At 55.7% G+C, this 26,331-nt stretch overlaps 8 protein-coding genes across 8 annotated transcripts; 5 read left to right on the forward strand and 3 right to left on the reverse strand.

The window, feature by feature from the left end:
- Window positions 1-3,039: 3,039 nt before the first annotated feature.
- On the forward strand, window positions 3,040-4,704 carry CGGC5_v005986 (Isocitrate dehydrogenase; the record flags this gene model as incomplete). Its single annotated transcript, XM_032033548.1, has 2 exons — window positions 3,040-3,421; window positions 3,743-4,704. 2 exons carry the CDS (start codon window positions 3,040-3,042, stop codon window positions 4,702-4,704), a joined length of 1,344 nt encoding a protein of 447 aa, XP_031887411.1.
- A 909-nt stretch (window positions 4,705-5,613) lies between these two features.
- CGGC5_v005987 (uncharacterized protein) lies at window positions 5,614-6,893 on the reverse strand (the record flags this gene model as incomplete). Its single annotated transcript, XM_032033549.1, has 2 exons — window positions 5,614-6,586; window positions 6,661-6,893. 2 exons carry the CDS (start codon window positions 6,891-6,893, stop codon window positions 5,614-5,616), a joined length of 1,206 nt encoding a protein of 401 aa, XP_031887414.1.
- Window positions 6,894-7,603: 710 nt separating this feature from the next.
- On the forward strand, window positions 7,604-8,635 carry C27H6.8 (UPF0160 protein C27H6.8; the record flags this gene model as incomplete). The annotated part of the gene is made up of 1 exon (XM_032033550.1): window positions 7,604-8,635. One exon carries the CDS (start codon window positions 7,604-7,606, stop codon window positions 8,633-8,635), a length of 1,032 nt encoding a protein of 343 aa, XP_031887413.1.
- A 783-nt stretch (window positions 8,636-9,418) lies between these two features.
- mug134 (mRNA stability protein mug134) lies at window positions 9,419-10,020 on the reverse strand (the record flags this gene model as incomplete). The annotated part of the gene is made up of 2 exons (XM_032033551.1): window positions 9,419-9,835; window positions 9,985-10,020. The coding sequence occupies 2 exons, from the start codon at window positions 10,018-10,020 to the stop codon at window positions 9,419-9,421; spliced, it is 453 nt and encodes a 150-aa protein (XP_031887408.1).
- A 3,096-nt stretch (window positions 10,021-13,116) lies between these two features.
- CGGC5_v005990 (putative oxalate decarboxylase) lies at window positions 13,117-14,679 on the reverse strand (the record flags this gene model as incomplete). Its single annotated transcript, XM_032033552.1, has 7 exons — window positions 13,117-13,306; window positions 13,376-13,497; window positions 13,551-13,896; window positions 13,945-14,039; window positions 14,090-14,188; window positions 14,249-14,484; window positions 14,538-14,679. The coding sequence occupies 7 exons, from the start codon at window positions 14,677-14,679 to the stop codon at window positions 13,117-13,119; spliced, it is 1,230 nt and encodes a 409-aa protein (XP_031887407.1).
- Window positions 14,680-16,465: 1,786 nt separating this feature from the next.
- On the forward strand, window positions 16,466-18,237 carry CGGC5_v005991 (uncharacterized protein; the record flags this gene model as incomplete). The annotated part of the gene is made up of 6 exons (XM_032033553.1): window positions 16,466-16,795; window positions 16,868-17,106; window positions 17,178-17,484; window positions 17,539-17,600; window positions 17,660-17,990; window positions 18,052-18,237. 6 exons carry the CDS (start codon window positions 16,466-16,468, stop codon window positions 18,235-18,237), a joined length of 1,455 nt encoding a protein of 484 aa, XP_031887410.1.
- Window positions 18,238-19,454: 1,217 nt separating this feature from the next.
- On the forward strand, window positions 19,455-21,853 carry NCER2-1 (Neutral ceramidase 2; the record flags this gene model as incomplete). Its single annotated transcript, XM_032033554.1, has 2 exons — window positions 19,455-21,214; window positions 21,268-21,853. 2 exons carry the CDS (start codon window positions 19,455-19,457, stop codon window positions 21,851-21,853), a joined length of 2,346 nt encoding a protein of 781 aa, XP_031887409.1.
- Window positions 21,854-23,370: 1,517 nt separating this feature from the next.
- Cyp3a11 (Cytochrome P450 3A11) lies at window positions 23,371-25,416 on the forward strand (the record flags this gene model as incomplete). The annotated part of the gene is made up of 3 exons (XM_032033555.1): window positions 23,371-23,494; window positions 23,548-23,644; window positions 23,697-25,416. The coding sequence occupies 3 exons, from the start codon at window positions 23,371-23,373 to the stop codon at window positions 25,414-25,416; spliced, it is 1,941 nt and encodes a 646-aa protein (XP_031887406.1).
- Between the last annotated feature and the right edge of the window lie 915 nt (window positions 25,417-26,331).

The raw sequence follows: 26,331 nt of genomic DNA on the forward strand, positions 1-26,331 counted from the left end.
TTTCCCGGCCGAGCTGGCCGCAAGCGACCGTCCGACGTGACCTCCAAAGGCCAAGCCCCTGCCGCCCCTCCGCCGAGCCGAGTCGCTTAGAAAACCAGGAATAAGGAAAAATAGGGCTGAAGCATGCGAGTGCGACTGAGTGTTTGAAGTGTGAGTTGAGAGGATCGTTTTCTTGTGTGTCTCAGACATGGCAAATGATCTGACTGGGCAGAGATGCGCAGCACTACGGCGGCGTGAGTGTGTGATTCGGCGTGTTTCTTGCTCCTCCGCCGAGAGTAATCGGGGCTGGGCAGCCATTGTTGCACCCTGCTGGGCTGAGGAAGACGCAGGCCGTGGTGCATGTTGTTGGACCTTCCTTTCGGCGCCGTGGATACACTCCGTCTGACCTCGGTAACACCCTGTCTTCTCATCCGTCCGCAATCGTTCCTCCCCCCTCTCGTCCGAGCCTAAACCAGAGTCAGATGGAAAAGATGCACGGTATCTCTATTTACGGGACGTTGTACAGGGCTTAGGGTGTGCGTGTGCGTGTTAAGTTACCGCATCTGTTGTATCGCATCGCATCGCATCGCAGGCCTGGGCTGGGCTGGCAGGCTGGTATTACATACATGAGCGACCCCCCCCTGGAGGATGAGGATGAGAGCGTGTCACTGACGTTTACACCTGTGCGGTCGTATCGTGCTGCGCTGGCAAGACATGGACGGACTCATTGGCGAAGACGGTGTCGACGGTGATGGTGATGGCCCGACTATCAATGGACGCGTGCGGAGCGGAGCGTCTGGCCTACGTACCTCATCAGCGGCGAACACATGTACGATGGCCCGCGGGATGCGAGAAGCCCGCGGTGGTGTACGTTGGCCAGGTAGGTATTCCTTTTGGGAGAAGATGAGGCTTGGCTTTTTCGTGCAACCAAACACTGTCCCGCCGTGAGCTCACCGCCTTGACGTGCAGTAAGTCTAGGTATTCTGCCTCGCCAAGCTTTATATTAGATAAGCGGCAGCTTAAGTAAGACCTGGCGCTCAGCCGGCCGCCGGGTCTGCTGTGTGTAACCTCGGTGATCTCGGTGATTTCGGTGGCATTTTCCCTTTGCGCTTCTCGTCAGGTTCGCTGCTCGCGGGAATCGGGGGCGCGGATGTGTGAGCGGCACCGAGATCGGAGGAGTGAAGCTGAACGGCCCCGCTTCCTTGGGCGGGAAAAAGCAGTCATAGTGGGGTTCTTGTTGCTGGCTGTGGATTCAAAAGTTGGTTTCAGCGAGCCTTTTCTCTATCTAGGCGGCTTTGCTGGACATGATTTTATTGTCAATTATTGTGTAAGTGCTTTGGGAGTTATCGCGGGAGCTCCAGAGGGACAGGAGATGTTGCGAATGGGTGGATTGAGTGCCATTGAGTGAGCCGTTGGACCTTGGGTATCCTTGAGAAGAGGGGTTGACGGCTGGATGAACGGGTAGTTGGACGAGGAGTCTGGGTTAAGTCCCGGCGGCGCGCTCCGGCGGCTTCATTTTCGCAGTCGGGGCCTCGCAGAAATGCATAACGTGATTGAGCATAAATACTCCTTGGGAGAAGACATGCGCAAAATCAAGATGCTCTGATCAATGCCTTGGAGAGACGTTTCGACAGCTTTCCCCGCACGAAGCTCTGGCAACATGTGGGGGAGACAAGACCACCACATCAGGACATTTTATCATGTACCGCACCAGAAATGACATGGGAGGGTTGCTCTCGTCCAGTCGTCCTTGTTAACCCTTCCAATCACAGTCATTACCTGCATTTTCCCCGTCCCATTTCCCTCCAATGACGATGATGATTTGCCCGCAAACAGAGCGGCGAGGGGTTCCGTTGTAGCAGAGGTCACGGCCTAGAAGCGCCTGAGACACTGCTTGACATGGTACCTCACCTTAGGTAGCTAGGACCCTGCCACTGCCACATGCTCTGCAGCACAGACTGGCGTGATCAGTTTGCTTTGCTTGTTGTCCGCTGCAGAAAAAACTGTTCTGTTGCAGAAGATTGACCTTCTTCATGCATCGGGGTAGCGTGACGCCAGGCTGTTGCTCACCACGAGCGCGAATTACTACAAAAGAAGGAAAAAAAACTCTCTCAAGAGCTAGAAGAGTCAGCTTTAGCTCAGGCCCAAAAGCCGATATAGGATCACAAAGGCTCCATCAGAGTCATTTAGGTCGCGAGCAGTGGCCGAAGAGAGGTCCGAGGTGAAGACACAAGCAAGCCCCCGTTGTCTCGCCGCCAGGTCAAGGTCGACGAGGAGGGGCCGCTGTGATCCATTGATGCCAACCCAAGTCGCGGTACTCGAAAGGGCCGCAATTGCACCCAGCAGAATGGGAGAATCTGCCGCATGATTCAGTGCAAGTTGCTGGAGCTCTTGTAGTACCTCTACTTTGCTCGCCGCCCACTCACCGGTCTCCGGAACACTTTCCTGTGACGATCTCGGCTCGGCTACCCTCCCGCTCTCGCTCGCTCTTCGCCCTCTCTCTCGAGATACCTGGTCCAAGGTATTTTTTTGGTGGTGCTTGACTCTTGCTTTGACAGGTTTCAATTGCAACCGGCCATCCTTTTTCCCTCTTCCGCTCCTCGCCTCCTTCTCCTCATCAACGTCCCGGTCTCCTCCAAGTGGTTTGCTGTCAATTGCCTTTTGCTTGTCGCAAACTTCTCCTCCTCCAACTCCAACAAAACCACCGCACTCTTAATTTTTTTAGTGTCTTGTCGTGGCTTCGCGATCGTCAGCGTTAGTTTTCTAGTCCCAGCCGTCTCTGCTCCCGCGCCTGACACTCTTCACGCATCAAGCAAGCAGCAGCAGCATCCTGCAGCAAGCCAACAGCTCCGGAAGCCAGTCATCTTGTTGCATCGTTTCCCCTCCTTCCCGTCCGCCGCCACCCGGAATCAGACTACTACCCGGTACCCAGCAGTTCAGTAACCGCGGCTCTTCTGAGAACCACCCCTTCCCCGCGACCGACCGACAAGAGCCGAGAAAAAAAATAAGGGAACCCCTCACAACAAAAACCCCGCGATACACACAAAAACCGCCGCCATCATGAACGCAGCCCGCTTCCTCCGCCGTCCCGCAACCTTCGCCCTCCGGCCCTCCTTTGTCGTCCCCAACTCCTCCTTCTCCGCATTCAACATTGCCCGCACAATGGCTACCGCCGCCAAGATCAAGGTCAAGAACCCCGTCGTCGAGCTCGACGGCGACGAGATGACCCGCATCATCTGGCAGACCATCAAGGACAAGTTCATCCACCCCTACCTCGACATCGACCTCAAGTACTACGACCTCGGCCTGCCCTACCGTGACGAGACCAACGACAAGGTCACCCTCGACGCCGCCGAGGCCATCAAGAAGTACTCCGTCGGTGTCAAGTGCGCCACCATCACCCCCGATGAGGCCCGTGTCAAGGAGTTCAACCTGAAGCAGAGTGAGTACACCTGAACGTATCCACCTCTCGTCACTTTCCTCTCCCCTCCATGCGCCGGCGTTGTGGCTGCGTGATTCTGCAAGCAATTGCGGTTCTCCGGCCCCCAACCCCGAGATACTTGTCTCAGTGCCACCGCCGCCGCCTGCTCCCCGCATTCCGGGCGCTGCGCCGGTAGCTGCATAAAGTTTTCCGGCGCGAGCTCCCGCATGGCAGATGCAGCCCCGGCCCCTCCCGTTCTCCCCGATGCCCTTAGAGTTGCAACCCCATGACAAAAATAAACGTACCTCCTTCGTAGACTAACACAATGACCCCTCTCCGCAGTGTGGCTCTCCCCCAACGGCACCATCCGTAACCACCTCGGCGGTACCGTCTTCCGCGAGCCCATCGTCATCCCCCGCGTTCCCCGCCTGGTCCCCGGCTGGAAGAAGCCCATCGTCATCGGCCGTCACGCCTTTGGCGACCAGTACCGCGCCAAGGATGCCGTCCTCCCCGGCCCCGGCACTCTGAAGATGGTCTACACTCCCGAGGGCGGCGAGCCCCAGGAGATCGAGGTCTACAAGTTCAAGGAGGGCGGCGGCGTCGCCCAGACCCAGTACAACACCGACGAGTCCATCACCGGCTTCGCCCACGCATCCTTCAAGCTCGCCATCCAGAAGGGCCTGCCCCTCTACATGTCCACCAAGAACACCATCCTCAAGAAGTACGACGGCCGCTTCAAGGACATCTTCCAGGAGCTCTACGACACCCAGTACAAGGCCGAGTTCGAGGCCAAGGGCATCTGGTACGAGCACCGCCTCATCGACGACATGGTCGCCCAGATGGTCAAGAGCTCCGGCGGCTACATCATGGCGCTCAAGAACTACGACGGCGACGTCCAGTCTGACATCGTCGCTCAGGGCTTCGGCTCCCTCGGCCTCATGACCTCCGTCCTCATCACGCCCGACGGCAAGACCTTCGAGTCCGAGGCCGCCCACGGCACCGTCACCCGCCACTTCCGCGAGCACCAGAAGGGCAAGGAGACCTCCACCAACCCCATCGCCTCCATCTTCGCCTGGACCCGCGGCCTCATCCAGCGCGGCAAGCTCGACGACACCCCCGAGCTCGTCGCCTTCGCCGAGTCTCTCGAGAAGGCCTGCGTCGACACCGTCGACGTCGACGGCATCATGACCAAGGACCTGGCCCTCGCCTGCGGCAAGACCGCCCGCGAGGACTACGTCACCACCAACGAGTACCTCGACGCCGTCGAGCGCCGCATGAAGAACATCCTCAAGCAGAAGCTGTAAAGTGCCTCTCCGACTTAGAGCGCGGCCGTTACGCGTGTGATCTCCCACGAAGTTTCAGGAGGCATACGATGAAGGGCAGGGTTTAGACTAGACCCTTGACAACTGTAGAAAGGAAGAAAAGAGCAGGGAAGTGCCGCCTACGGCCTCTGTACCTATGGGCTTTAACGACATTGGGTATTTCTGTTTTGCGCGGTTTGAAGCAAGAACACAAGCAGACGGCATGGGCATACAGGCATCTTAGTGTGTGCGGATTGTATTTCTCGTTTTATTTGATATCACATCTGTTTAGCATTTACTTGCGAGGACAGAACGGAGGGCGGGGGAGAGAGTGAAGATAACCTTTGGGGCCATCTGTACAAAGGGAAGCACCCAGTGGTAAATAACGAAACCAACCAATTTTTGAACACAATCTGGATGATAGTCCACTATGCTGAAAGAAGATGGAGAAGCACAAAGAAAAAGGTGTCATTTGATTTGCTGCCTTGCCTAATTTACCCCTTGCGAGAAAATGCTCCCGCGATGAATTTCCGTGACACCTGCCCTGCGTACCACCTGCATGCCCCATACTCGAGCTTTGCGAGGCTCAGGTCTCCCACCCGCCGCACAGCCAGCCCACCACGAAAACACGTACATGCCGTCGTCTCCTAGGTCTACCTTTGGGAGCACTGATTCTCCCCTGATTGATTTAGTGTATAATGTACAAGTCTAGAAAATAGACGATTGCGACGGACCGAGAAAGAAAAAGGAGAGGAAAAAACAGACTTTTCGCGCCAAGCAATAGTGCTCCTACAACGCGGCAAAGTAGCTATCGCACATCCATCGCACCATGTAAACTTCGAGGTCTTCGCATCCATGATCGCCCCAGTAGTGACGGAGCTCAGCCAGCCTTCGAAACCTAAGAGCCGCCCTCTAGTCGTCCAGGGCTGCGCTCTTACGCCCTCTCTTTGATACTGTGGGAGTTCCGGCGTCGGCTCCCTCGCTCTTGCGCTTCTTCTTGGCCGGACGTCCTACAGACCCCCTAGGCCTGTAGCCGCCGTCATCGTCGTCCTTGGCGGCTGCGCGCTTCCTCTTACCGCGGCCGGTAATCGGGGTCGCGACGGCCACGTCGTCGTCGTCCTCTTCCATGGCTTCCCAGGCCTCGGCGGCCTCACGCATAGCTGCAGCACGCTCGGCGGCGATGGCAGCCTTCTCCGCCGCCCTCTCGGCGGCCTTCTCTGCGCGAGACGCCGCGAGGGAGGCGCGCTTGCCGCCGCGAGAACCGCGTCCGCCTCGACTGCCCTCGCCCCTAGCACCGCCGCGTCGTCTGCGGCCGTCGGTTTGCGGTGTTTCGACGGCGTGCTCTTCGTCTCCTACGGCTGCGGCGGCGGCGTTCTCGGCATCTTGCAGGAACGTCTTGGGTGCGTGCTTACGGAGCCAGTTGTACACGCTCGTAGGGTTCTTCATGGCGATGCTCTGGGACAGGGCGTGCGGATTGGCTTCCGGCAAGGGAACGTTTGTTCGGGCGGATGGGGCGAGGGTCGGGAGGAGGTGCTCCGGGTCGATGCGCCTGTCGACATCGTAGAGGTAGTCGTCGATGTCGTCTGGGGTGAGGAAGGCTGGGGTGTGCGATACTCCGGGGGCGGGCTCCATGTCTGCTACGACGGAGGGGGAATGCTCCTTTGCTTGAACATAGGTTGAATGAGGTACGTCCTTGAGAAGGACCGTGAGAGACTTCGTCGGCTTGTTGAGCTCATCGGTATCGGCGGCCTCGACAGCGGTAACCTCGTCGACATCGAGCGGAGAATACGGCACATCTTTGGGTGGTGGTTGGGCGATGTCGACGCGTTTGTCGAAGGGAATCTGTGCTGAGGAGTTCATATCCATGAGGAGATCAAGGATGCGACTGGTAAGAGAAAAGTCAATGCATTGTCGAAAGATTCAGGGGGGAGGCCGTTGATGGCATTTCTGGTGGCTCACTCGTTCTCGATGGCGATTTGCTTTGCAGTGGCGAGCGCTTTCGACTCTTGACGATGCAGCTCCTCGCAATCGTGCATCTTCTGGTCGAACGTGATGCGCATCTTGCGGTACTTCTTCTTCCACGACTTATACGTCGTCTTTCCGTCGCCTGCCCTTCCGTCGTCGGAGTCGTTGTGTTCGTCCTTGACGTCGCGGGCGACGCTGCCGTTCGCGTCTTCCATTGCGGCAGGCATGGTGAGTGCGTGTGAGGGTTTTCGAATGCTCGTTCCGTAGGGAAGTAATCAATCGCGACGGCCGAGATGGATGGAGTTTTCGTCGATTGGAATGTGAAAAGGAAAGTGGGCGAGCTACGCTTCAAAAGGTATGGTCGTGCTCATCGGATACTGATGGGGCTCGCTGTTGTTGATGACATTGATGGATAGTTGCAATTGTGTACGGGCGACGTGACCAGAGTTGCGTTGGGGGTTTCCACGGGCGCGCGGATGCAGGGCGAGGCTGCGATCGGTCCTGGCAACTTCTCTCCAGTAGGAGCTTGGGAAAAGCGTCAGTGTCGCTGATACGCCGACAGTGGCGTGGTGATAAGAAAGGTTTATCTTGCTTGTGATTGGTGTGGCTTGAGCTGGGGTCGGGGAGTGTGGCTATCACATCTCAAAACTTCACATTTTGCCTTCCACGATCCATCACCACCAACTTTTCGACAACAATCCACAGCTTGGCTTTGTTTGTGAGAACCCAATACTACGAATATCACGATATCAAGGGGTAACGAAAAAAAAGCTTCTTTTCAAAGATACCCAAACAGTTGAAAAAAAATTGAGCTGGCACTCTGAAAGCGAAGGAGCTTTCCTCACCCACAAATCTACCCCTCAGCTGCATGTTCCGCAGCTTTTTCAGAACTAGCAAACCTTTACGAATGGCTGAAAACGCTGCAAAGAGACTCAAGATGTCGCCCGTCACTATCGGCACCCACAACGGCCACTTCCACGCCGACGAGGCCCTGGCCGTGCACATGCTGCGCCTGCTGCCCACGTACAAGGACTCCAACCTGGTTCGCACCCGCGACCCCAAGCTCCTTGGGACCTGCCACACCGTCGTCGATGTTGGCGGCGAGTACGACGACGGCAAGAAGCGCTACGACCACCACCAGCGCGGCTTCACCACCACCTTCCCGGGCAAGGCGACCAAGCTCTCCTCCGCCGGCCTCGTCTTCATGCACTTCGGCAAGGCCATCATCGCCCAGAAGCTCAGCGAGGGCGCCGAGACCCCCGTTTCCGAGGACAGCCCCGAGGTCGAGCTCCTGTACAACAAGCTGTACGAGAGCTTCGTCGAGGCCCTCGACGCCCACGACAACGGCATCTCCGTCTACGACCCCAAGGCCGTCGCCGCCGCCGGTCTCGAGAAGCGCTTCAGCGAGGGCGCCTTCACCCTCGGCTCCGTCGTCGGCCGTCTGAACCCCAACTGGAACGACCCCGTCCCCTCCGACCCCGTCGAGGCCCAGCGCCTGGAGGACGAGCGCTTCGCCAAGGCGAGCCGCCGCATCGGCGAGGAGTTCGACGCCGACCTTGACTACTACGCCAAGGCGTGGCTGCCCGCCCGCGCCGTCGTGCAGGCCGCCTTTGAGAAGCGTACGCAGTACGACCCCCAGGGCCGCCTGCTGGTTCTCGAGGGCCAGAGCGCTCCCTGGAAGGACCACCTCTACTCCCTCGAGGGCGGAAACCCGTCCGTCGTGTACGTCTTGTACCCGGAGAAGCCCGCCCCTGATGCCAAGTGGCGTGTGCAGGCTGTTCCCGTCACCAAGGATTCTTTCGAGAGCCGCAAGCCCCTTCCCGAGGCGTGGCGCGGATTCAGAGACGAGGAGCTCGACGGCATCACTGGTATTCCCGGGGGTGTCTTTGTCCACGCTGCTGGCTTCATTGGTGGAAACAAGACTTTTGATGGTGCCAAGGATATGGCCATCAAGGCGTTGGATCTGTAAAACAGGTCTTCAAGACGGATTGGTCACTGGGAGGAAGGCTATTGGGACATGGGACGGCGCATGGCATCAGAAAAAAGTGTCTTCTGCTTATCAATACATCGGGATCCCATCAATGCCTGTTTCTCGATGTTCGATAACTATCTGTGGCCTTCTGTCTGTGGCCTTCTGACTGTGCATGGTATGATGATATTAACACGGGCGTGACCTGACTGGAAAGTATTTGCACTTTCGTTGGTTCCACTGTGATGACCGGGGACGGCGTGGGTTTAAGGTAACCACCGGAGTGCTCGCAGGCGAAACGACCCTGTACGACGACCTAGTGCCCTTCCACAACTCATAAACGAACCGGTTGAACGGCGGAGGCCATGTGCCTATTGACACGAATTCTCGATTTGGCTGCTTTGATGTATCGTTCTCTTCCTCCGCTTCAGCCCTTTACACATGTACGGAAAATCAGACTTCCTAGTAGTCCCGCGCGGAGCGGGAAAAACGGTCAGGAGCGCGGCGTAACACCGCCAGCGCCCCAGCCGTCCATCCACGACAGACAAGCCGACAACATAAGTCCACCTCCACCCAACAACCGATTGTGCTTGGTTTCCTACCCATTCCAACGCCAAGGAGTTTCATGAAAAGATCAACACTTCATCATAACATCGTAGTAGAAATCCAACCCCCCGACAAACACCCAATTTGCCTCCGGGGAGTTTCCGATAAACACCCGTACAAAACCTGGGGTAACAAGACAGAGAAAGGACAGTGGACTAAGGCACTCGGGCAGACCCCTCATCTTCGGATGGGGATGGCCTCGGTCTTTGCAGCGCCGTCAATGACTGGCGTGCTGTTCTCGTTGTTCTTGTTCTCAACCTCCTCGGCGCTGGTCTCTCGGTTGAGGAAGCTGGACTCCTTCACGGGGCTGCCGGCTTGGGCTCCGCTGGGAACGTTGGGGTGGTGCTTGGCGCCGTTGTTGAGGGATGAGGAGGAGTTGTTCACAGGGCTCGAGAGGTGAGGGATGTTCTCGGGAACGGGGTGCTGGCTGCCTACGGCACCAGTGTCGACGCTGTCGCCCTTGCCGGCCTTGGACATGGCATAGTCGCCCGAGTCGAAGTACTTGCGCTCCTTCAAGTGCTTGGCGAAGTGATCGGAGCGGGAGGGGAGCTTGCCGTAAAGGCGGAAGAGACGTTGCTCCTCGGGAGAGAGGGACTGTGAAGAATACTGTCAGCAGGCGAAATTATTTCAACCGTTGCGGCTCATTGAGTGGCCGATTGTGTGCGTTGTGATGCAATCGCGGGCTTCGTCGTCAAGGTGGGGGCCATTGGGTAGGAAAGAGGGCGTGGCTGGTGCCAACGTACCGAGACGTCGATCTTGTTCTTCTGAAGAGGGTTCATTTTGACGGCAGAGGTCGCTTTCGGGCTTTGGTTTATGAGGAGTATTGACGCTCGGTAGCGAGAAATTTGACAGCTTCTCAGGGTACGAAGAAGCAGAGCCGCGGGAAAGAAGATCGGAGAGGAGGGACGTTGATGTAGACGGAGGTGGGATGCAGTGCGAATGTGACGGGACTTGGAGGTGCAGTGGGTTGGTAAGGCGGCGGGTGCGTCCTGTGCTGGTGGTTTTTAGCGGGGCCCCTTTCTTTTTGGAGAGGAGGGGGGAGCGGCATCCGTCAGTGCAGGCCATTGGCGGGTGGACACAGTGAAGTCAGTCTGGTTCAGTGCCAGTGCAAGGCAGGTGTCCCAGACTGCCCTCCGCTGGTGAAGGCGGGACGGGTAGAGGCAGAGGTACGTACCTTTTCTGGCGAAGTACCGCTCTATCGATCAGCAAGGTCGCTTGGAGATGCGGGCGGTGAAATTCAAAGTCGCCGCTGGAGTTGGAGAGTGGTGGAAGGGAAGTTCATAGACAGCGACGAGAACAGGTGGGCAAGACACTTATGCGACAAGAGTTGCCTCCTGGGGAAAACAGACACAACAAGGTGAGCAGAAATTCGCATGACCCTTAGGGTCAGGATTTCGGCGGTTTTTGATTGCTAACTATAGACTGGGAAAATTCGGTTTCATCTGGTGGTTCCCGTGGAACGCAGAAAGCATAGCCATGTCCTGGACAGGAGACGAAAGGGTCCAGCAGGTCGAGGGGCAGGCCTAGATCCAGGAGCCGGGAAAGGAGGCAAGGCAAGGCAAGGCAAGCAGCTACTACTCCATCCCGTCGTCGTCGTCGCCGTAGCCGCTGCTGCGAGCTAGTGGTTGCATGAATGTTTACCGTCCGTGTTATTGCTACCTGGAGTAGTTTCCCTGCTCTCGGTTCCCAGTCACCAATTACCAGCTCACGGCTTGCTGTCTGGCCGACTTTTGTTTGCCCTGTCTTGCTTTTGCATCGCACATCCAGGTATTGTTGTTGTGGTTGCTGCTGCTGCTGCTGCTGCTGCTGCTGCTCCCTTGAAGCCCACCGCGTTGCTCTGCTGCGTCAATGCATCAGACCCCAACGACTCCAATTCTCTGGCTGGGCTTTTGGGCTGGATGACACACGAACAACGGGGCTTTAGGGAAGACAGGACCCTGGTTTGTTAGCCCGAGACTTGGGGGCAATCCATTGGCTGCGGCTGGAGCGAGCTGGGGTTTCCTTCCGGCTCGAGACATGGCTCACCTTGCGGATGGCTCTGACTGCTTGCTGGAAGTCCCCATCGTCTTTCTAACGGTGCTGTCCTGACCTGACCTGGCCTGAGTCTTTACTTTCTCGGTCCATCGTCTGTTTGCATCCTCCCCATTGGTCTGAGATGCTTTCCACAAGGCATTTTGTCTGAGCAACAGCAACAACAACACAAACACGCGCGCTCACGACTCATTCTTTGGCCAATGTCGCGCTTCAATGGGCCGTTTGCTCTTCTTCTCGACCGATGCCAGCAAGTCCCCGGCCATTGGCACCGCGACGTTCCGTCCTACCGGAAATCTTCCAGTTGGTCACTTGACCACCAAGCCCCCGTCTCCAACGGGAAAGGATGAGCTGCGTTCTCGGGACTCGTTGCAGCTCGCATCTGCCATTCTGGTTGTACACTCCCACACTGCCACAGACGAAATGCGACGCCCTTCTCGGATCAGCCAAACAGCTTTCGCTGGCCCCCACCGAGACACAGGATTCCAAGAAGGATTCCAAGATTTCGCACGTTGATTCTCTTGTCCTTCCCTGAAGATCCTCAGGGTCTTGAATGACTGTATTGGCCACCCGATCTACATGGCCTTGATGCCGGACACTCGTTGGGCCCATTTGGGCCGTCCGTGGTACCTGCGGCTGCCCCGCGGCTCGCATATCCGGGAACGCTATCATGGCCACACATCCAAGCTCCGAGCTCTCACCTTCACCATGCCAAACGGCCACTCGACTGGTGTCACTTCTTATCAGCATTTACCTGGAAGACGGCACTCACAGGTGCGACAGCTAGTCGAAGGAGGGGATGATCCTCAACGCTGATATGGCACCCAAACTCCCAAGTGACGTAAAACGGCCATCCCTGCCGTGCCACGGTGGAGAGTGGTCAAACGACGAAACCACCTCAGAGCTCGTCGACTTACAAGTCCTGCTAGACACCATCAACCGGCCTCCAAGACTTTGAAAACCCCCTCGGTCAATGCTATCTTCCCCCGCATTCCGCCCCCAAGGTGGTCTCGACTTGTTGCCCTCTCGTGATGCGCAGGGAGCAAGTGCCGCTCGTCACAACCTCGATGAACGAGGGGCAGCTTAGCCTACCATCCAGCTTTCTTTTCTTTCTCTCCCACTCACACCACCTTAAGTCGCAAAAGTCAGACTGCCGTCCTCGCCTAGGCCACCCCATGAAGCACGAAGAAGCACAAGAAACTTCGTAGCGATGGTAGCCGGGGCTCTTTTCATGTCTTCCCGCACTCAATGGGATGCTTCTGCTACCCTTCTTTTCGCCCATGGCTCCATCTGCCGCCGCAAGACTACGACCATCATACGATCCCGCGTGGTTGGTGTTGCACAGTCAAGACTTGACAGCCGTCAGTCCCCTGCTGGTTCAGCGGCGTGCCCACGCTTGGCCCAACGCCGCTAGCCGCTGATAGAGTTTCCCGCTCCGGTCCCCAGGGTAGCCTGCATGCGCATGCTGCCATCCTACCGAAGCCCGCCATTCCCGTCTCGTCTGGCCTCAAAAGGAAAGTTGGAGCTGGACAAGCTTTCGGATTTTTGGGGGACAGCATGCCTTTTTCACACCCGGCCGAGGCCCCGTTCGTTATTGATACCCCGCTTATCAGCCTTCGTTGCATGCATGTACAAGCGCCAGACATGAATCGTTGGATTACCATCCTGACCTCGTGATGATGGTCCGCTTACACGCACTCGCGAGCTGTCACAGCAGATGCGTCCCATGAATTAAGTATTAAGCGGCTACCAACAAGTATTACATGGCCTGCGCCGTCTGAAGAAGAATCGTCACACCGAGCTTTCCGAGAAACCATCCCTGTCTTCAACCGTCACCGAATGGTCTAGATCAGTATCTGCTTCTCCTTCTTCAACTGCTGGACAAACTCAATCGGAACCTTGAGGGTCTGAGCTACAATCTCCGGCGGCGTCAGGGCGAGCCACTGGGTAAGAGGAACGTCGGCGACCCTGTCTGATTTGTACAGCTCGATCCACACGAGGTCTTCCGTGTCGGAAGTGTTCTCGATGTAGTGTCTGCGGAGCATATCTTTCGTCAGTAACGGAATCCGGCACGGCGCCCACGGAAAAGAGGGGCTGACTCACCCGGAGTTGTCGGGAAAAGCGGCCGTGTCTCCCGCGGAGAAGTCAAACGTCCGCGCCGCTGCGTTGCCGATGAAGACGGTGGCGCGGCCTTCGCCCTTGTGGAAGTACAGCCACTCTTCGGCCTAGGAAGTGTTAGAAACCCAGTTCCGAGTCCCGGACAGGAGTGCGCCCTTACGTTTGGGTGCCAGTGAAGCTCTCTCAGACCTCCCGGCTTCAAAGTGACGAACGTTGCGGCGATGGTCTTGCTGATGGGGAAGTTGGTCGAGTCTATCTTTCTGAACTCGCCGCCGTTGCCGGGTACCACTTCCGCTGGATGTTCCAGGGTGCGATACACGAAGGAGCTGTTGCCTGAAAGGTAGCCATTGGCGCCGGCAGTCACGTTCTGGGTGGCGATGGTGCCGTTGAAGATGTACGGGTTGGTGGACGGCAGCTTCTCAAAGACTGAAGGGTCGACGCCAAAGTTCTTGGCCAAGATGTCTCGAGGTGTGTGAGCAAGCCAGTCGACGATGTTGAAGGTTGTGCTTTTGCAGTGTCAGCAGAGTCGTCGCTTGCAATGAGGGAGTACGCACCCGATCTTGTCAAAGTCGGCCTCGTCAAACGCAAGCAGGTACTCGTTCTCATCGTCGAGCCCCTGAATTGTGTGTGGCAACCCCTTCGGAAAGTACTTTGATCCCGTGAGTATACATCTGAGTATGGAGGGGAGTGTATAGGTACCCAGATATCTCCGTAGTTTAGCTTCTCAGCTTGGTACCTGCCGTTCTCATCGACTGCCGACACGAGCACGGAGCCGGAGTAGACGATGCCCCATTCCGCCTGTCCGCCACGCAATGTTAACACATCACTCCGCACCGGAGGATTGTGGGATGGACATACCACTTTGTGCCAGTGAAGCTCTCTAATGGCCCCCTTTCTGAGATGCTGCTGGGCAGCCGCAATGTCATGGCTCTGGGGCAGATCCTGGATGACCTGCTCGCGGACCCAACCTCCGTTGAGGATCCGGGTCTTGGAGTCGGAGAATCTCCACTTGAGGTTGGGCACCACCCCGTTGTCAGTTGGCTGCTGGCCGAGGTTGTCCGGGTTGTCTCTGTCGACTTGGTTGTTGGTGCCGCCTGTGCTCTCCCGTGTCAGTGAGGTATTCGAGGTATTGGAGGAGACAACCTACCAAGGATCGGGCCTCCCTTGCCACTGGCGTCGATGGGCTGGCCGACGTTGAACTGCGCGTCTCGCTTCTCGTTCTGGGGTGCCGCGTTGGTGCTCGAGGCGATCGCTGCGAAGCCCAGCAGGGAAGCTTGGAGGAGTCTCATGATGAACGCTACAACGAGTGACTGAAAACTGGCGCAAAGACACGAGTGACAATTGTTTATCCCAGAGTCGAGTGACGTTAAAAGAAAGGGAGGATTGCGCTCGTCTCAGCATTGCCTTTATACAACCGCAACTTTTACGGCCTTCCGTCTCTGAATCTGTTATTACACAGCATACCCGCCGGCGATGGCGGGATACCACACGGCGCATCACGTTCAAGCCAAGCCATGGCGTCTTACAACTCGGCAGCAGCAGGTCTGCGGCATTGTGCCTCTCGCAATGACGACATTGAACTATTGATGCTACCTGGTAATTTTGAGTCGCCAATATCTCTTTCGTGCTGCAGCTCTAGCTTCGTGATCGTCGAGAGGTTTGTCTTTGAACGAGGAATTTTGGTGGTGTTGACCCCGGCCATTCGACATTTCTCCGAAGATCACGACATCGAAGGAAAGCGTGGGGGGAGGGGAGGTTGCTTGAGGGCTGCACCTGCACCGGTCAGGCGCGCCGATCGCTATGGGGCCGGATCGTGTTAGCTTGGAAAGCTTAGTTTGACCGGCAATTTTGTTTTGTTTCTTGGCTTATATGAATTTTGGGGTGGGGGTGCCATTGTTGTTTCTTTCGTTTTTGATGCTGTTAAGGTGTGTTTGAGTAGCATGTGCTCTTCATGACTCAACAAGCGCCGGTCGACACGTGCACTGCAAAGGTCGTCATGCTACTTTCTCCGAGAGATCGCCCATTTTTCCTGTGGCTATACTCTACCTTAACGTCGTCGTCGTCGTCGTCGTCGTCGCCGTCGTTTCCATCGTCCTCGCCGCTATTATTGTCATTGTTTCTACCATCGTCTTCGATCGAGGCCATCAAATACTAGTGTGCTGTCCAAACTCCAAGTTTCTCTTTTGAGCTTGATTTCACAACATTAAATTATCGTAGCCCAAGAATATGGTAATTATCAAAGCAGGTTGTCTCAGTCTCCCTTGTCTCTCAGCCTCGATCTAGATGGTAAGTTGCCGCTAAAGACCCTGACTCTTTCAAGAGTCTATGATTCGTGGGGCATGATGCCATCCCAAGCTATTGGAATCATCAACCAACCTAAGCATGTTCCTCTGGATCCCACAGGCATTGATCGACAGTCTCATCTCAGTCCAAAATCTTTCTAATTCTGCTTCTTTTCAGCCATAAAATTAAGCATGCGCGTGACTACCGTCTAATGCTGGCCGACGATCCTTCCTGCTCTTGTCTTTGATGATCACCGCGAATACCAGGGGCTTGGGAACTTGTGTGTGAGTCCACTGCCGAATTGAGACAATCCTGTGTTCAGGTCTTCGTTTTGGGCATCTTGGCATCTTCGGAAGTCAGACTTGCCGCTGTTGGTCGAAATGGCGACATCTCCAAACTCACTTCTGGCGGTGTCTATGGCGGCTGTCATATTGCGATGGACATCGTCTGAATGTTTTGGAAAAGTCATTCTCAGCTATGTGCCGCGCTGCGCGGCTAGATGGATTACAACTCTGAATATCACGACCAAAAAAGTCTCTTCGTCTTGGACGGCGCGGATGAGGAGCTTTATTGGCTTCATGATGCGATTTCCAAGGGAGGTTGGTGGTTCTGATCGGGACGACAGATTGCAAGTAGTAGATATCTCGACTATTGGACAGAACGAACAATCTTGTATAAGAATCAGATGGGATTGCTCCTTCTTCAAAGACTCAGAGCAGCATCACCAAGCAGACCTCATCAGCCCTCCTCAATCAATCAAGCATTCCCCATCTGTCGTCTCCGTCTGTCGCCATGCTCTCCAAGCTTTCTCTTGCAGCGCTCGCGGGGGTATTGCTCTCTCCTGTAGCGGGAGGGCCTGTCAACGCCAACGACCACTCCCCCGCCAGCAAGAGATCTCCACTAGGGCTCAGCCTGCCTCCTTTGATTCCCTCCATCCCAGGCGTTACGGAGCCTCTTGCCTCCAACGCGCCGCCCCTTCCTATTCTCCAGATCCCCACGCCTCCCATTGATAGCTCCCCTTTCACGGGTGCCAACATCAAGCCCAAGAAAATTGGATACTTTTGGACTGGGGCAGGTGACAACATTCACAAAGACTTCCTGGTGACTGCCAGTCTGGACGACGTACGTAACCCCCATATTCTCCCCTGTCCGATCTGTCAGGGTTTGAAAGTATTGACTGTTTTGGGCGTCCAGGATACGTTTGGGCAAATCATCACCGTCACCGATGTCCCTACCAGTGGCAACTCGCCTCATCACTTGGGAAGCTCACTCGATGGCAAGACCCTCATCGGAGGTGGACTTCTCTCACTGTTGAAGACCCAGGATACGGCTTTCTACTTTGACGTGTCGAACCCGTATGCCCCCAAGTTTAAGAAGTCCAACCGTGCTCTTTTAAGCTCTATCGTGGACGAGATCAGAGCTAAGCCTGAGGGGTAAGTTTTTTTCCCCATATGATGTGTCCCTTCTCATAGCTCCCACTGCGACAAGTCGCTGACTAGCTTAGTGGATTCTTCATCACATACATGGGCAGCGCAGTAGGCACCTCCCCCGGTCGCCTTGTCGAGACAAATGCCGAGGGAGACATTATTCACGAATGGCCTGAGGATGTTGCTGGCACGCTGAACATCCTTGGCGAGCAGTTCAGCCCCCACGGTCTGGCTGTGGACTTCAACAAGGGCATCATTTTGACGTCTGATTTCGTTGTTCCCATCACCATCCTCAAGCCGACCCTGGGTATTCAGAAGGCGAGCACGCTAAGGCTGTGGAACTTGTCTGACCGGACGATCATTTCGACCATCACCATCCCTAACGTGAGCCCCCTTTGGCCGAGAATCTTAGACCCAGACTAACGCGTCCTTCTGCAGGGACTCGGCATTCAAGATGTGAAGTTCATCCCAGGAAATCCCGAAAGCGCTGCCATCGCAACGTAAGTTTCCCGCCTCTCGTCTCCGTACAAGGCCATCACTGACAGTCTTTCCTCTCCAGCGCCGTCGGCCCAGGCCAAGTCTGGATCATCTATCCCTTCCGCCGCGACTCGTCCGGCAAGCAGGGCGTCGCCGAGCTGCTCTACGACCTCGGCTCAAAGGCGAAGGACTCCCTGGCCATCTACTCGGATATCAGCGACGACGGCAAGCTGGCGTACTTCACCATCACACTCGGCAACCACGTCGCGGCGCTCGACATCTCAGACTTGAACAACGTCAAGAGGCTCGACGACCCGAACGAGACGCAGCCCATCATCGGGCCGCACTACGTCAAGATCAGCCCCGACAAGAAGAACCTGCTTGTTACCGGATACTTCGTCCAGGGCGGCGATGTGAGTGGCTCTCCAATAGGGCAATATCCGATGAATTGTAAGCTGACCTTGACTGAAACAGATCTCGATTGTCAACACCCCCGGGGACTACAAGGGCCACTGGATTGACATTCTCCCCAACGGAGGGCTCAGCTTCAACAGAACGATCGATTTCGAAAGCATCTTCACCCGCGACCGTGGTGGTGCTCGGCCTCATTCTTCCGTCATTTTCGACCTCACCGATCCCGAGAACCCCAAGTACTACTGAAGGGACAACGACGGATTGATATGGCAGTGTGGTGATGACATACAGCTCTGATGTGACTATGGAGAATGTGACTTTGTTGTTATTCTCTCGTTGCTGAACCTTTTATTTCCCTGTTGATAGTATCCTTAATGCTCAGTACTTGCTTAATCGGTGTTATTGAGACCACCTATCTTTTACGTGTCTTTGTGAACATGTTTCCCATGTTTGAACATACTCGAAGTTTAGACAGCCGACCAAAGTAGAAGTAATAATGACAGCAGAGCTGACAACAACTATAGTGGAGGAGACGATAGCAGACGACAATAGCAGACGACAATAGCAGACGACGATAGCAGACGACGATAGCAGACGACGATAGCAGACGACGATAGCAGACGACGATAGCAGACGACGATAGCAGACGACGATAGCAGACGACAACGACGGCAGAGATGACGACGACGGCAGAGATGACTACGACCGTAGAAACCATGACTGTGGTAGAGGCGTTGTAAGAAGTAGGGACCAAACTAATAGACTCTCGCGCGTCTATAGTGCTCACCGGCGCAGCCAATCATCGCACATTGATTGAAAGGGCGCTCATAAGCCCTCGGCGATGGGGGTTGCTTCTTGGATTTTGATATGATGAGTTTTGAGGCCTCTGACCTTTTTTTTTTTCTTCTCGTAGTTGAGAATGGTTCAAAACGTCGTGCTTTAGGGCGTTCGAACTGAGGCCATCGCGACGGGCGACATCCTCCGAGGATTGAGCCGGGCCCGGTCTGAGAGGTAGGTTATTCAGGTTGTTTTCTGCTCTTACCATACAGTTGAACTTCCGTAGTATTAATCACCCCATTCACGGGCTTGGCAGGTGTGGATGGATGCAGCTTCCTCATCCAATATTGTGCCGGGAGCTGATGCAGCAAGAAGCAGCGACGTTGGGTTAAGCGTTTGTGCTCCACAGGGCAATCTGGCAGTGCCCGAATGCCGCTGCGCGCTAGCACTAACAATTTCCGTCACAGCCAACCTCAGTGGGAAAGTGCGTCATTGGCCCGCGCTTCCCCCAAGACATGGACTCAAGTCCGGCCGACACTTCCGTGTCGCACAATGATCCCTCCGCGCGTTCACGTTGAGCTGAACGCTCAGACCCTTGCATCCCGTAATCCGTTTCTTCCATCCAACTTCACTTCGTTTCCCCATGTTTGAGTGACACAACACCTTCACATCGGCAGAGACTCAAAATGCCGGCAAGACAGAGCTTGGATAAGAGCCCGGCCGTTCCGGCGGCTGTGGCTCAAAGAGCTTCTGCAGGGAAGCAATCCTCAGGAACTTCCTTATTAATCCGGCTTTGGCCAGTCATTTCAATTTTGATCATCGTCAACTTCATCTTGCAGACCTACCTCTATTTCGGCAATTCGAAACGGCTTCCTGGCAAGCTCAACACTGCAAATGTCGATGCAGATAACGATGTTTATCTTCTTGGCGCTGGTCGCGCAGATATTACCGGTCCGGTTGTGGAGATCAACATGATGGGATATGCAGATCCCAAACAGCTTGGAACCGGCCTTCGCCAGAGGCTCTATGCTCGTGCTTTCATCATCGGAAGCGTCGATCAACCGGACGATCGATTCATCTATGTCGTTCTAGACACACAGTCCGGGGACACCGCGGTCCGGTATGGCGTTTTGCATGGCCTTGCAGACCTTGGCTATGAGTATTCCATGTACGGCCATCACAATCTAGCTCTCACCGGGACACACTCCCACTCTGGACCGGGTGCTTGGCTCAACTATCTTCTGCCACAAATCACCAGCAAGGGCTTTGACAAGCAGAGCTACCGGGCTATCGTTGACGGCACTTTGCTCGCCATCAAGCGTGCCCACGAGAGCTTGGTGCCTGGCCATCTCAGCGTTGGAACTACCAAAGTCAAGGGCGCCAACATCAACCGAAGCTTGTATGCGTACATGGCAAATCCTGAGGAGGAACGTGCCAAGTACAACATTAGTGCCGAAGAAGACGGCTCTGTCGAAAAGGACTTGACATTGCTCAAGTTCCAAAGAGCATCAGATGGCAAGAGCCTTGCTGTTTTGACGTGGTTTCCTACGCACGGCACGTCGATGCTCGGCAACAACACTCTGATTTCGGGAGACAACAAAGGCGTGGCAGCTTGGCTCTTTGAGAAAAGTGTCCGTGGGCAAGATCACGTAACGTCGAATTTCATCGCCGGCTTCTCCCAGGCCAATATGGGGGATGTCAGTCCAAACGTTCTCGGCGCTTGGTGCGAAGATGGCAGCGGTTCGCAATGCGACTTCAAGACCAGCACCTGCGGTGACGGCAGGAGCCAAAAGTGTCACGCCCGAGGCCCGTTCTTCCGAGAGAAGGATAACGGAGCCAAGTCCTGCTACGAAATAGGCAGAAGACAATTCGATGCCGCCAGGAGGCTGTATGACGAAATGGGTGACAATGCTGAGCGAGTACGCGGATCGTGGGTCAAGTCATTCCACACTTTCCACAACATGTCCGACTTCCAGTTCGAGCTCCCCAACGGCACTGAGGTGCGGACTTGTCCTGCGGCACTCGGATACTCGTTCGCTGCCGGAACCTCTGACGGGCCTGGCGCATTTGACTTTACCCAGCACGATTCGAACTCTTCAAACACATCCCCATTGTGGAAGGTCGTTTCTGGCTTGCTGAAAGCCCCGACCCAAGATCAGCTTGCTTGTCATTCTCCTAAACCAATCCTGCTGGACGTGGGCGAGGTTTTCAACCCGTACCAGTGGACACCCAACATTGTTGACATTCAAGCTTTCCGAGTCGGCCAGTTGGTAATCATTGTCAGCCCAGGCGAGGCATCGACCATGGCAGGACGTCGTTGGAAAGATGCCGTCAGGGGCGAGGCCGAATCATTATTCAGTGATGAAACGGCACTCAAACCTATTGTGGTAATCGGTGGACCGGCGAACAGCTATACCCACTACATCACAACTCAACAGGAATATGGGTAAGTTTGGGATGTCGTGACATGTTGTCCGCCGCTGCTAACGATTCCCACAGCATTCAACGATACGAAGGTGCATCAACGTTGTATGGACCTTACACGTTGGACGCGTACATCAATCGCACTCTGACTTACCTGCCCACGCTGGGCGCCTCATCAGCAAAGACGCCGCCGTCGCACGCCGGGCGTCCATACCCTCCGGACAATAGCGACCGTTCCTTGAGCTTCATTACTGGCGTTGTCCGCGACGGCACACCAGTCTTCCGCAGTTTCGGCGACGTGAAGAAGGACGTGGAACAGAAGTATTCGATTGGCGATGTGGTGCGTGCCACATTTGTCGGAGCCAATCCCCGGAACAACCTGCGTCTTGAAGGAACCTACGCTGCTGTCGAGCGTCTCGTCATCGATGTTGGCGGAATCAAGAAGTGGGACATTGTTCGAGACGACCAGGACTGGAGTCTGATATTCCACTGGAAGCGAATGAGTGATCTCTTGGCCACCAGTGAGGTGGAGATTACGTGGGAGACGGAAGGGGATGTGGAAGCAGGAACATATCGCTTCCGGTATTATGGCGACTCCAAGTCGTTGGGCGGCACAATCACCAGCTTCGAAGGGGTTAGCGGGCAATTTGGACTGCACTGAGGGCGATTTGCTTTGGGCGTTGGTTTAATTATGGTACTGGATGGGGGCTTTGATACCCTGCATTTCTTTTTTCGGGCGGGAGCATGGCAGGACTAGAAATCACAGACTGTATGACTGACGAGGCATTGGGTTACGAGACGTAGAATTACTTTCCTGCGTCGGCAATCGAGAAGAGACAGAATATGGCAACCACATCGCCGCAATGGCACGAGTGACCACTTGTTTTTTCTTGGTTCGCGACGCCGGTCTCAGTCGAGACAGGCTGTGCCGCGGTCCTGCGTCGGGCGGTGCCGAGACATGTACTCGGAAATTTAGAGGTTGAGTTGACGTGCATGCGCCGTCTTTGTCTCCTCGGCGAATCAAGTTGTAGGTGTATGTCCACCGTCACGGAGGTGGCGCTTCTGGAACCCTACCTACGAATACAGCTTTTTAGGACTGCGTTCTCGGTCGTCTCGTGTCTCTCGTTTATCGGATCCTTGGGAGGACAAGAACGTCGAGCCCTGCTCATGCGGGGAGAAAAGCAGTTCGGTCGCTGGCAAACCTTGCCTACCGCGGCAAGCGTGGAGATTTTGACTCCCTGAGGATGCATGGGGGTGAGCTCCCGCTGCCAATGGGGACTCGCCGCGCCCTCTGTGACGCGACCCACTTGATGGATCCGCCCCGCCGGGAACCAACTGGCGGAGTGTTACACAATGGTGGGCGTTTACTGCAGGGCAACACTTTTTCCAAGAGTCTCTGATTCATCAAGTTGTCATTGCCGATGCATGTTTGCTCTCTGTTAGTCTGCTCGTTTCTTGTTTTCAGAAGTACAACAGGCTATCTGCTGCCGGGAACCGTTTACCGCCTCGAGGAACCTTTCATCCGACCAATGTCGAAGTCTGGTGATCTGAGACTTGACAGGGGATAACACCCAGCGGTGTGCAGATTGGAGAGAACAGTTTGTTCTACGCCCCGACCTATCGTCGATTCGCCCATCGTCATCTCTCTGAGCTTCTCCCCTACCAACGAATCACATGTGGATAATTAGCAAGAGAGGGAGCAAACACGCTCGACGAGATCCATAGAGCTAAAGCTCACGCTACCCATTCAAGTTCGTAACAATGGGGTAGGGGTTGTGCTAGTTTCGGGTCGAGCGCACTCCGAAACCAGAGCTGACGACCCCTGCCCACTTGCTGCCACATGGGGGCTTGTCCCGTGTTTGCTTGGACGTTTCTGTCCCTTCTTTCGTTTCTTCCATTACTCTTCTGTCAAATCTTTCCTTTATGTTTCTTCTGTTCTTTCCAGTGTCCGGGTGACGTGCTTGTTTCCTTGTGATCATAATTCTCCATACTATTAAATCTTCTCGAGGTCGAACCAGGGGAGGACGAAGAGGAGCCTGAGGTCGATTGCCGCCAATTGCACCCGAATTTAACCCACCGGCTGCCTATAACTTCTGTCGAGCACCCCGCTACCCACTCTATCGCACACGTCGCTACTTCGATTCCTCCAAAGGCCATTGGTGTGTGGGATTTTACATCATGGTGTCTTCCATCTATGCTCTCGTCGGAGCGGTGGTCGCCTACGGCGTCTACTCCTACGTCTCCGGCTTGCAGCGCAACATAGCTGAGGCAAAGAAGTCTGGCTTGCCTTACGTGGTGTCTCGTATGTGTCCACGATGTGTTGGGATTCGCCTGGTACTGACTGTGGATGCGCAGCTATTTCGCCATTCTCTATGCTTTGGCAGCTAACACACAAACTCTGGCTCCCCATCATCAAGACCCTTCCAAAGACATGGTGGGAGAACTGGCTACAGTTCGTACTAAGACAATCTTGTCCTCTCCTCGTCATGCTAACTCCAAAGCAGAGTCGCAATTCCCAACTGGTCCTACGAACTCCTCCACGAACCCTTCGCACGCCACGGCGAGACGTTCATGATCGTTTCCCCGTTCCAGATCCTCATCCTAACCGACAGCGCCGAGGCGATCCACCAAATCACCCAGCAGCGCGAAAAGTTCCCCAAGCTCGTCGAGACGTACGCGATCCTCAAGCAGTTTGGCGAAAACGTCCTGACCACCGAGGGCGCCGCCTGGCGCATGCACCGCAAGGTCACCTCCGCCACCTTCAATGAGAAGAACGCCGCCCTCGTGTTTGCCGAGTCCATCAAGCAGGCGCAGAGCATGACGCAAAAGTGGCTCGGCGCGGACGGCAAGGGCACAAAGACGATCGAGACGCTGGACCACGACACCATGCGCCTCGCGCTCAACATCATCAGCTACGTGGGCTTCGGCATGCGGCTGCTCTGGCCGGGGCAGGTGCTGCCTGCGGGGACAGATCCGAAGCTTACCAAGTATAGCTCTCTGGAGGCGCCGCCGGGACATACGATGAGCTTTGTGGATGCGATTGCCGAGATGTTGGAGCATATTCTGGTCTTGTTGCTGGTTCCGCGGTGGCTGCTGAAGAGGCTTCCGTTCAAATACACGAAGCTTGCGATGGATTCGCACGACAACTATGTGCAGTACATTGACGAGTTGATGCAAGATAAGATTGAGGACCTGCAAAAGGGCGATCACGGGGACGCGGGTATGGATCTGATGGGCCAGCTTGTGCGGTCAAAGTACGGCAGCGAGGGAGAGATCAACGGAGGCGCCAACGGGATCGTCAGCAAGGGCAAGGACTCGAAGATCCCCCAGTTGTCAAAGTCGGAGATCACCGGCAACGCCTTCATCATGCTTGTCGCCGGCCACGAGACGACAGCGAACGCCATGCACTTTGGCTGCATCGAGATCGCCTGCAACCCGGCCGTCCAGCGACAGCTCCAGAAAGACATTGACGGCATCTTTGGCGACAGCGACCCCAGCACGTGGAACTACGACAGCACGGTCAACGCCATGCTCGCGTCGATGCTGGGTGCCTGCATGAACGAGACGCTGCGCATGACGCCGGCCGTGACGGAGATCCCTAAGAAGGTCAACCCCGAAGGCGACGGCATCGTGACCCTAGACGGCGAGAAGCACGCGCTGCCGCGGGGCGCCCACATCTCCATCGTCGGGGTGGCGGCGCACCGCAACCCGCGCAACTGGCCGTCGAAGCCGAGCAAGGTCACGGACGCGGCGCACGACCTGAACGACTACGTCCCGGAGCGGTGGTACCGACAGAACATCAACGGCGAGCAGACGGAGGACAAGGGTGGTGACACGGAGGACTACGGGGGATACAAGGGGTCCGACACCAGCGAGAAGATGTTCCGGCCGGTGCGGGGGTCGTACGTGCCCTTCTCCGACGGCCCACGGTCGTGTCTGGGGCGGCGCATTGCACAGGTAGAGATTATTGCTGCGTTGTCTGTCATCTTCCAGCTGTACAGCCTCGAGTTGGCGGTGGACGAGTGGGCTAGTGATGCCGAGGTCGAGGCGATGAGCCAGGCGGAGCGGGCGAAGTTGTATAAGAAGGCGCAGGATAAGTGCCGGCAGACGCTGAAGACGGCGAGCACGATGTTGACGTTGAAGTTGCCGCATGGGACGACTGTTCCGCTGAGGATCGTGCCCAGGGGAAAGGAGAGGTTTGTAAATTTAGTGGACTCTGCCTAGGTAGATTGGGTTATGGTAGGATTGGATACCTGCGGGCGTTTGTATCTCTGTACATTATTGAGGTTGAAGATGTGTGAACATACCAATAAGAAATGGCTGGAATAGCAGTTGTCTTTCTGTCAGAGAATGATTATCAAGTGTATCAAGACCATGTCATTTGAAAGCGATGATTGGATGATACTGAATCTGGCGTCAAGCAACTGCCAATATTGACCTTGAAACCCCGCGGTTGGCATGGCAGCTAGCTGATGGTCATCACGTTCTTTCCCGGGCTTCTTCGCGCGCGTGGTGTGAAGAGGAGGGGGTGAATCGGGCAACTTGTTATTGAAAAGCACGCATCATCCCGGCAAAGTCCCCAGATGGCTCATGTCGGGAGATCACCAGTAGTCGAGAGCAGTGGCCAGCGACTATGCCGTTTGTTTACATGGCTCTTGCCTAATTCGGACAGCTCCATTGGAGGGCGCATTCATGTCCCGTGTTGCCGTCGCGTCAGTGGTGGATATGAGCAGCGAAGAATGCCCCACCCTTTTCGTCATGACTGGCCAGTGCTTGCTGCTCCCGGGGGCCGCTAAGCCAGTCGCAACGTCCAGCATCTGCAGCACCCGCACCGCTGTTGCAGCACATGCACCCGCTATCGAACTTCTCCGGGGGGCCCCTCCCCCCCAAAGGGTCTCCAGCTCCCTGTGTGATTGCGATTGCCCTCAAGATGACTCGGGACGGCAGGAGGGAGGTACACGGTCTCAGTGCACGAAGGCGCACTCGCCCCGAGTCACTCGTCATCCCCTCTCCTCCTCCCTCACCCTTCTGTCCCTCTGAACCCCCCAAATCCCGCTGCTCTCTCTCACCACAACAACAAAGTGGCCCGCTGTCGAGGACGGGAAAAAACATAAACAACGCTTCGACCAACTCGCTCAT

Source organism: Colletotrichum fructicola, assembly GCF_000319635.2.
Source record: "Colletotrichum fructicola Nara gc5 chromosome Unknown KSG_Nara_v1_contig03, whole genome shotgun sequence".
Lineage (NCBI taxonomy): Eukaryota > Fungi > Ascomycota > Sordariomycetes > Glomerellales > Glomerellaceae > Colletotrichum > Colletotrichum fructicola.